This window comes from Pinus tabuliformis, chromosome 9, assembly GCF_031772625.1.
Source record: "Pinus tabuliformis cultivar Carrire ecotype Pingquan chromosome 9, CPIR1, whole genome shotgun sequence".
NCBI lineage: Eukaryota > Viridiplantae > Streptophyta > Pinopsida > Pinales > Pinaceae > Pinus > Pinus tabuliformis.
The window spans coordinates 336,746,791-336,757,197 of NC_142307.1; the positions used below are offsets into that span (position 1 = coordinate 336,746,791).

The window sequence follows — 10,407 nt, forward strand, 5'->3', positions numbered from 1 at the left end:
TTTATAAATTCGAATGAATTACTTGTTCTTCAAACACATTTATAACACTGATTTAATGAATTATTATTCATTCATTCATCATAAAAGTAAAATTTTAAATCTTAATAACAAGTACATGGTTAACTTATCACATTTGCAATACTAAACTATGTCATGTTTGATTTCTCATATGTTTTCAATTGTAGTTCTTTATATTGACTTAATGTTTGATTTCTCATATGTTTTCAATTGTAGTTCTTTATATTGACTTAATATAATCTATATCGTTTTTTCTTCTGGAAAAAAAACTGTGTCATGTTTGCAATACTAAACTGTGTAAAATTTCCGAGTTAAAACTTTTGCGATTCATATTGTTTTTGGATAATTCTTCTCCATTAATCATAACATCAATTTTAAACCAACTTTTCAAACCAATTAATGTATTTAGAGTTTAAGCCCATATCTCAAATTGATTAACTAAATCCATTTACTACTTCTCAAAGTAAAATCTCAATATTCTAACCATGACCGGTTAAATCGAAACTAAAATTCACCCTAAAATGTCAAACTATCCGACCTTTGAAACTTACACGTGTAAGATAGCTTAAACACAATTGAAATCGTTTGCAAAGCAGCTCCCACAACTACGAGCAACTTAATCAAGCTTTGACAATTAAAAACCCGCTGAAAATGTGATAGCGTAACACGGAAGCTGTATTTGACCAGAGTTAGGTCACGACCATGGTGAAGTTTAGAGGGGACATATATAGCCGCCGCATGGTTAAAGATGTGATCTTGTTCTGCTTTCAATGGAGGCCTGAAGAGGCTAGCTGAGCAGGAATTACTTTCCAGCAGGGTCGGAGCTCCACAGCAGGTAGGTACAAGCCTTTGTTCAAGTAATTTGATGGCATAGTTTTCCAGTGTTGATGCTAAGCAGCTTCGTAAAGGAGTCTATAGGATTTTATTTTTATATCGCATGATTCTGTTGCAGTATGGTTTGCTATGCTCAATTTATTGTATTAGCCATGTACTGAAGTTGGTTTCTGGTTAAAAGTCGTTGTTTTTATTCCGAGACATATCCTGCTTGATGTCTACAGCAGGTTTTGATATCTGCAATTTTGTTTCTTTAGAGGATTACAAGAATTAGGGTTTTGGGGGTTTATGTATATAAGAGGTTTCTGAAAGATTCAAGGGATTTTTGGTTATAGGTATCAAAAGTTTTGGAGCCTTGCAGCTTTATGGCTATATGGGTAATTTTAGGCCTTTATGTTTATCTGTATTGGTTGTTTTGAGGGCTTAGGGTTTTATGTTTATGTGTATTAGAGGTTTTGAAGGTTAAGGGTTTTTACGCTTATGTTAAATTTTAGGGCTTTTGTTATAGGGGACCCATGTCAAGGAAACAACACCGAAAGCGTGGCAGAGGCTTCCCCCTTGTGGAGCATTGTTGCATATTTTGTGGAGGAACGATGTGGTGCATTGAACAGAGCTCGTTAAAGGATAAGTGTTATTATTTATGTTAGCGCCTGGAGCCTGTTATTGTTGGAAGAGGCATCTGGGTGTCGTTAATTGTGTTTTTATTTTAAGATTTTTTTGGATGGATGTAGATTACGGAAAAAGATAGTTATTTGGGCTTTGAAGATTGGGTAATTGTGGGTTGTTATACTTCATACTTCGTCTGGAGGAAGAGAGTTTTGCTCGTATGGTTTTTGAAAAGAAGGATGTAGCTGAAAGAGTCTTCTAGATAAGTTTGTTGGTGAAAGGGAACATTTTTGGGCTAATGGACTTTGATGGTTGAGGGTGATTTTTCAGAAAGCTGGGGGAGCACTGCCATTTGCAGTGTGGCTAGGATGGATGCGAGGAGCTTGATATACTTGGTAATATGGTAATCATTAGATCAATTCTACTCGTCCGCAGTCTGGGCAGCTATTATTTTGGCAGATCATAATTTTTGTCTATTTCAAGGATATTGTCATCAGTTCCCAATTGCCTTTAAACACATTATTCTGAGAGACGTCCAATACATGTAAAAGGGCATGTAAGAGTGAGAGCATTTCTATATTGGTCGTTTTTTTATATTTCATTGTAGAAATACCGTTTGCAATGGACTAAGTTGAGCTACTGAACTTCTATTAGTTTTGAAAATTCTACCATTTGTACGTTGGGCAAGTTGGCAGTAACTGAAAGTGCCGAAGAAATGTTATCTTGACACGAATAGTCCAGTGGGTTCGATTATCTGTTTTATTTCAATGTGGTATTCTGACCTCTTCATGAAACACAATTAGAAGAACAAATTGGTTGATGGTGTTGGGCGCTAGGGCCTTTATAACATGTGAAAATGTGAGCGGTTCCTTGTCATGGGCAGTGAGCTGCTGCCGAAATTGCATTTAAAAAGGAGCGGCAGTAGAGACATTGTTTTGATTTTCATATCTTTTCCAGTTTGTTTATTCCTTTATCTCCTGGAAGTTCGACACCATATTGAGTTTGCGATTGAAAGACCACAATTTCTTTAAAAGTATTTGAATAGCTTTGAAGATCCAGATGGGGAACAGTTCTCAGCCACCTGGATTCTGCTTTCACCCGACGGATGAAGAATTGTTCACCCACTATCTGAAAAGAAAAGTATATGGGCGGCCTCAACCTTGCAGTGTCATTTCAGAGGCCGATCCATACGAGTGCGAACCATGGGATTTGCCTGGTACTTTCATGCACATTTTTCTTTCAGCATACTGAACACTGATAATTCCCTTATAGTTGAATGGTATGGGCTAAGCTTGTAAACTTCTCTCACGGTTAATACTAGAAAGGAATGTTTGCATGGTTAGCAACTGTATATCATCATGCTTGTTAAGAATCATATGCAAAAATGCTTGATTCATCTCTGACATTATTTAAAGTTTATGGCTAAATTTTGAATCTTTTTGGGTGCAGACAACTCATGCCTGAAAGGAAGAAATTTGAAAGGGTATTTTTTCAGCCCCAAAAAGGCGGAATACCCTATTGGATCAAGGAAAGTTCGAGCGACCAAGCTGGGTTACTGGAAGGTCACTAGAAAAGACCGAACTATTGTTGCATCCTCTGAAGAAGTTCTAGGGATTAAGAAGACTCTAGTTTTCTACAGAGGGCGTGTTCGCCATGGAGAAAGAACCAATTGGCGGATGCATGAGTACATTCTTGATGATTGCAACGATAGCAATTCAAATACTGTGCAGGTAAGAGAAATTCCATAATTTGCAGGACTGAGATATATTTTATTGGTCCTTTTTCCAGTCAATATTTTAGGGATGGTGGACATATATCTGTAGTTAATGCTTATAATGTGTCTTGGCTTTTTTTGTTTGCCTCCAAAAATTATTTTCCTTTTCTTATTGGGAAGAGTTTTACCCCTTTTTTGTCCATCTGCTAGATATTCATAGATTTAATATTTCATTTGCAACAATCATTAGATGTGTTCTCTTAGTAGAATTGTTGTTTCGTCACTGTTCTTTATGTTTGAGATTGCGTAAGCTACTTGGACTAAGCAATATAACATCTAAAAATATTATTCAAATGCCATTGCAGCAATCATATGTACTTTGTAAAGTCTTTCAGAAGAACATTAGCAGAAGATGTAAACACTGTTCTGCTTCATCCTCTCAAGTGAACAAAACTGAATACCCTGATGGAGAACATGGTGAAATGGTTTCGTTGAATATACAGAATGTCACTCAAGCTACAAATGACTTCAACATTACACCAAATGGCATGCTTCTAGGGCAGGGTTCAGTTCTGAATAATGTTCTTGCTCTTAGAGGGCGTTCAGAGGTCCCTGATAATGATGAGCTTCATACGTTCTTAATGACGCACATTAGTGATCCTGATGATCCACAACTGGATAAGGAAGAAAATGGACCAATGGAACAAGCTGCTTTCGCCAATCAGGTAAATGAAGCCATTTCACTGTTGAAATTGTAAATGTTACATGTCTGCAAAATCAGGATTAGGACACACAGTATACTAAGAGACTTTTATGTACGGTTCCTCATACATTATAAACATGAATATGTTGAAGAATGTTATCTTATGATGCCTACCCAAATTTGGAGCCAAGAGCATGATTGTGATCTAATCTTTGTTTGATACATCAGTTAAATGCAATCTATCTACCAAGTTTCTGTATAGGATAATTGAGTACGTTTGAAATTTACTTAGATTGTCTAGCTAAGAAATTTACTTGAAAATGTTTTGCTCTCTTTTCCCTCTAATGACCAGAACAGGAATTAAGCATCATTTTAACTGAAAAGATTAGCTTGTATGGTTGATGGATGCAGCCTCAGCAGTTTGTAGACACAAATCTGGAAAATGTTACATGTGGTTATGAACAAAACCCTATGCAGGATGGCATTAAGGATGATGTGGACAACTTGCATTTTCAAGATACCATGATACCGGAGGAAGATAAATCAAAATTCTGTTCATCATTATCAGCTCAACATGATTTATCACTCGATATTTTGGATGGAGATTTCATAGAGCTGAATGATCTTATAACTCCTTTAGAGGTGGATTCACTCAGTTCAGAATTTGAATGACAGCCTTCGAGTTTTTTGTTATGCCTCAGGTAAACAAGCAGTGTAACTCTGATTTATTAGTGGTGTAAGTCTGAAATTAAGCATCCTTAATATCAAGTTGTTTCCTAACATGTCGTGTTTGCTTACAATTATCAGGCTTTATAATTTAATGGGGCGATTTAGCGGATGGGTGCACATTGCGGAGAGATTTGAAGTCATTCTTATAACAGAGTGAATAATCTGGCATGTATAATCTTGACACATGCACAGTGCCAAAGGACTAAAAGTGGGAAAATTGAATGTTTCTTATGATCACCTATTTATGCCTTGTCAATTGCATGAACAATAGCCAATGTTCGTGATTCCCTTAGGGTTTGATTAGGTCAGACTGAAATTTTCTATTTATAGGATCTTTAGATTTAAAGATAATCGACATCTTTGAGCTTTAATGGTATGGCTGCTCGTTGGTTAGGGTTTTTGGATGATTTGGGTTTTTGGATGATTTTTTAAATATGAAATTACACTGGATTATAGCAGTTATAGCAGCGTTAGTTGCTCTCACATCAATGAATGGGAAAGAGCTAAGAGATTACTGTTACTATTTCGTTCTTTATTATCTTGCTTTTTGTTTTTGTGGTGAAATGTTTATGCAGTTGGATGAGTTTATGAAAAGATCATGTTTACGTTTCGTACTGATTCGTTATCCCTTGTTTAGTGCTTTATTATCTTGCTTCTTGTTTCGTTTTGAAATGTCTATGCAGTTATAGATGAGCTTATGAAATGATTATGCAGTTATAGATGAGCTTATAAAATGATTATGCAGTTATAGATGAGTTGATGAGCTTATGAAATGATTATGCAGTTATAGATGAGTTGATGAGCTTATGAAATGATCATGCAGTTATAGATGAGTATATGAAAAATGATTATGCAGTTATAGATGAGCTTATGAAATGATTATGTTATGACTCGTAGTGGGTTGGTACACCACCTTGTCAAGAACACAAGACTTTTTGTAATCCTCTTAGTTTCTTAGCTTCTAGTATTTTTAGAGAGCAGCTCGAGTATATAATAGTTAGAGATAAATTTGATCCCGTGTTTATTGATAAAATGAATACCCGGCCAAGTATACATACAAGCAGCAACTGTCCCCTTTCCTTTACAGTTTAGCTGTATCTGTATATGATTGGTTGACGTGCACCAGGTGTCTACTTTCCTCAGCTTCAAGGTTTGCCACAAGAATAACAAGACGCAAGACATCTTTCAAATCTTTTCCCCAATGTATACCCGTTTATCTGCCATTGTACTAAAGCTAGCCGATAGGTTTTAAGACCTTTTCAAAATGTTTGGGTGTCTGTATGCACTGCATCAAATCTTGTAGGACTTGCACAAAAAAGAAAGTAGTTTTTTCCATTATTATAACGGAACCAAAAAGTGGTGAATAAGGAGTCAATGTCTGAATTGAAAGTAGTTCTTGCCACTATTATAACTGAAAAAAAATGGGTGGAACTTTGAATTTTGCTGTGAACTTCCGATTATGGCAATCCAAAGTTTAAAATGGTACCTATTGCTGCGAGCTTTTGCATTTCAGATTTTATGGTAGCGGTAAGTGTTATAAAATTATTAATTCTTAGAACCCACCTGTAAGTCTCATTATTTTTTTACTGATAAAGTTGATTCAAATGTCATTCTAAAAGCGTTGGCTATCTGGTCGGGTTATTTTTATTGGAACTAAGAAGTTAATCTGGTGTTTGGCTTTATTATTATTATTGTTAGAGTACCATGTAAAACTCTAAAAGGGAGCTTTATGCAAACTTCATATTTCTCTCACAAAATTTTCATAAAGAAAAACGGGCTGATTTTCATATTTCCAGGATTTCGGGTTGCCTGGCTTGTGTGATTAGCATTGCATTTTTACCCAATCAAATCGTGCAGTATATTTGTCTGAAACTCATCTGGTCGGCACCTTTTACTTGGATATGTAATTTTGGTCCTGTAAAATAAGGGGATCAGCAGGTGAATTTTAATATTTTTTTTAATATGCTACTGGAGCGTTATTATTATTATTTTTATATAAGATTTGGATGATTTTTAGTGTTTACGTAGTTCAAAATGTGATTTGTCTTGTTTATTATTTAAACTGTTATTAATATGTCCAATCTAAATAGGGCATGTAACATGCCCTAATGTTCAGTGTATTTTTATTCTATATTTATTTTAGCCAGAACGTATATGTCCAATCTAAATAGGAACATGCTAACGTTCAGTGTATTTTTATTTGCTTTATATTCATTTTATCATGATCAATGTTCTTGTTTATACTCTTCTTACTTTCATGTGCCATATATGTTCTTACTTTCATGTTTACTTTGTGTTTTAACACTCAAGGTAATGATATTGAAGTTGTTTTTATTCTATAATTTGAATGTTTTGTTATTTATTGGAGGTTTGATATGTGTGTTTTTGTAAATGATTTTGAAGTTGTTTTTATTGAATTTATAATCTGTACGCTTTCTTGTTTTTATTGAATTTATAATCTGAATGCTTTCTTATTTATTTATTTTATGTTGATTTGTATGTTTTGTTATTTATATAGGTTGATATGTAGCTTTTTTAATAATATTTGGAATGATATAGGTTATTAATATATTTTTCAAAATTCTTTTCATGTTTGTTATTTTGCAATTATTCATTTTAAAATTATTTGTATGTTGTATTGTTAATTTTTAATTACATAAAAATTAAATATGTTGTTTTTATTGAATTTATAATGTTTTTATTGAATTTATAATCTGAATGCTTTCTTATTTATTTTATGTTGATATGTATGTTTTGTTATTTATATAAGTTGATATGTAGCTTTTTTTTAATAATATTTGGGAATTCTTATTTATTTTATGTTGATATGTATGTTTTGTTATTTATATAAGTTGATATGTAGCTTTTTTTTAATAATATTTGGGAATGATATAGGTTATTAATATATTTTTCAAAATTCTTTTCATGTTTGTTATTTTGCAATTATTCATTTTAAAATTATTTTTATGTTGTATTGTTAATTTTTAATTACATAAAAATTAAATATGGAATCTAAAGGACATAGACAACTTCATAAAGATGATGACATTGGATTAAAATTCTTTATATAGGATTAAAGTGGAGGACATTTTATTGTAACCACTATTAAATAGTGGAGGATGACAATATTTAGGATTAAAGTGGAGGACATTTTATTGTAACCACTATTAAAGTGGAGGATGACAATATTTTGTGAGCTAATTTTGGACAATATTTTCACAACATGTGTGTGTAAGCGCTTGTAAGGGCCTCTACCTAGTTCATTATCCAACATCTTATATTGAATGTTATAATTTAGTTATTCACTAATTTCATTTCAATGCTTTGGTATAGTGTTTCATCCCAGATTGGAATGGGTTGTGGGGAAGATTGAATGGGTTCTGAAAGATGATGGCAATTGTGTTGCCCAAATTCCAAATAACATTTTTAGGGATTTTGGAATTTCCAAAGAATTTGATTAGCATCTTCTCATAGTTACTAAGGCTAATATCTTTACAATATAAAGTTGCCTAATATCTTTACCATATAAAGTTGCCATCGACTTCCTTTTGGTTCCAATATTTTACATAATTGCATCATTGTGTTTCTTACCCAACTAAGTTATGCCTTTTTATAAAATATCAATTTATATTGTTTTACATTTTTCAATGATGTGAGAATAATAAATATGATACCATCTAGAACTAGAAAGTAAAATATGGCATATGGGGAAGCCTTACTAAAAGGGTTGTGAGATCAAAACATGAGATATGGCATATGGGGAAGCCTTACTAAAAGGGTTGTGAGATCAAAACATGAGATGAATTTTTAAAACATTTCCAAAGACTTTAAGCACCATATGTGAGTTTGATCCAACGGAGCTTGAGGCCTTGGACTATTAGAATCCCTTGAAACAAGGGCTTTCATTGGGTAGATAAAAATATAATGATAATTATAATAAATATGTACATATTATTTAACAATAATGTTTTTTTAGAGTAATACTGTGAAGGTGTGCTTGGTGTGATACCTAAAAGTTTTATTAAAATGTTCTTCAATCACATCCATAATAAAATGTTCTTCAATCACATCCATAAAAATATTCACGAGGTTCACTTTTAAAATCAATGATTTTGCTTTCTTATTCCTTTATAAGAAGTAAACAATATTCTTTCTCTGAATTCTATTGACATGTTGACTTTTCTTTTGGGGTTCAATTTAGCAACTTGATTTGAAAAGAGAAGGGTCTCTTTTGCCAATCCAAATGCTATCCATAGGAGAAATAGAGGTGTTTACATGTGTTGGACGCATTTAATATTAGTTATGGAGATTAGGCTTTTATGATCCGTAACTATATTATAAGCATTTTTTTTTTCAAGAAATAATCACATCAAGGAGAATTTTGCCGACGCATTTCGAACCAACAAGTGTGGTTCATCGTTAGGACAAGATGAAGAATCAGAGCATGGCAGCGTTTAAATAGATGGACATATCCTTCCAACAACTAAAAAGAAATATAGCCTTTTCTGTTTAGCATTTGGAAGAATATATCCATTTATTTAAACAGTTGCCATGATTTGATTCTTCATCTTGTACTGACGATGAACCACACTGGTTGGTTCGAAATGTGTCGGAAAAATTCTCCTTTATGTGAATATTTCTGAAAAAAATTTTCTTATCATTTAATAGTAGTGTCAAACACGATGTAGAATCCATTGTTGCCTTCTTGTTGATTGATTTGCATAAAGTAGAAATAATTGCAACTAGAACTAAATCACAGTTACTTTGTTGTTGGACCAATGCTCTAAACTGTGCAATGAATGAGTAGTGCGATAGAAGGAATTGATTAGTTAATGCAATAGAAACATGATCATTTAAAACATGTTTTTTTTGTTTAATTTATTTATTCTTTCTTCTTTCTTCTGTTTTGAGAAGATTATTATATTGTTCTATCCCAAGCGTGTTTGAACCCATCTTAGCCGTTGCTTGGTTTACATCCTTCTTTTTGGTGAAAACCTTGAAAAGCGATTAAAAACTTAGGAAGCTCCACTCAATAGTGAGATTTAGTTTGTCTATGTTGCGGGTCAATATAGGGATCAACTAGAATTTCGTCTTATAAATAGTCCTACGACACCATATTTATTATTAATTATAGTCTTTGTAATATACTTGGCCACCTTACCTTGGTGCTTGTGAGTGTGACAAGGTACGAGAAATTGTTCATTATCTTCTAGGACCATCGATTAAGACTAACGGACCACCACTTTTTTTAAATTACAAAGACTATAATTAACAATAAATACAATGTTAGTGCATTGCTTATAATAGAACTTGTTTAAGATGAATTTTTAGTTGATGCCCCCAAATTGCTTGTACCTTAACATAGATGGACTATTTTTTTTTTTTGTTTTTGTTTTAGTTTGGAGCTTCCTAAGTTTTCAATTGCTTCAAGGTTTTCACCAAAAAGAAGTATGCAAAGTAGGTAGTAGCTAAGATGAGTTTAGACAAGTTGTGGAGAGAACTATCTAATATGATTCTCGGAACACCTCTAATTGAAGAGGAAGAATGGCAAGTTTTAAAGAATTGTGTTTCTACTACATTTGTTGATTAATTCCTTGTGTCACATAAGAGGAAAAATGACAAGTTTTAAAGGGTTGTCTTTATATTGCATTCACAGATCAATTCCATTTATTATACATACTGCCCATTCATCACAGAGTTTAGAGCAACATCCAATGACAAGGTGACTACTATAGTTTAGTTCCACTTTGTAGTTATCTTTACATTTTATACCAAGATAGTGACTTCATGCATATCAATCAAC

General features: G+C 33.1%; 1 protein-coding gene across 4 annotated transcripts; it reads left to right on the top strand.

The window, feature by feature from the left end:
- Positions 1-696: 696 nt before the first annotated feature.
- Positions 697-5,127, top strand: LOC149148586 (NAC domain-containing protein 71-like). 4 transcript variants are annotated; one of them, XM_089445828.1, is made up of 7 exons: positions 743-853; positions 1,188-1,229; positions 1,361-2,674; positions 2,908-3,188; positions 3,538-3,897; positions 4,287-4,576; positions 4,683-5,127. In XM_089445828.1, the coding sequence occupies exons 3-6, from the start codon at positions 2,518-2,520 to the stop codon at positions 4,545-4,547; spliced, it is 1,059 nt and encodes a 352-aa protein (XP_089301954.1). In that variant the 5' UTR covers positions 743-853; positions 1,188-1,229; positions 1,361-2,517; the 3' UTR covers positions 4,548-4,576; positions 4,683-5,127. The 4 variants fall into 4 exon arrangements, with proteins under 4 accessions (XP_089301953.1, XP_089301956.1, XP_089301955.1 ...); XM_089445827.1 differs by lacking the exon at positions 1,188-1,229 and having other exon boundaries at positions 697-853; XM_089445830.1 differs by lacking the exon at positions 1,188-1,229 and having other exon boundaries at positions 697-853; positions 4,353-4,576.
- The last annotated feature ends 5,280 nt before the right edge of the window (positions 5,128-10,407 follow it).

Excerpts from the sequence above, each read along its gene's own strand:
- LOC149148586 (XM_089445827.1), top strand. The coding sequence starts at position 2,518 with ATGGGGAACAGTTCTCAGCCACCTGGATTCTGCTTTCACCCGACGGAT. Across the intron at positions 2,675-2,907 it reads CGAACCATGGGATTTGCCTG|ACAACTCATGCCTGAAAGGA; the intron begins GTACTTTCATGC and ends TTTTGGGTGCAG. Across the intron at positions 3,189-3,537 it reads GCAATTCAAATACTGTGCAG|CAATCATATGTACTTTGTAA; the intron begins GTAAGAGAAATT and ends ATGCCATTGCAG.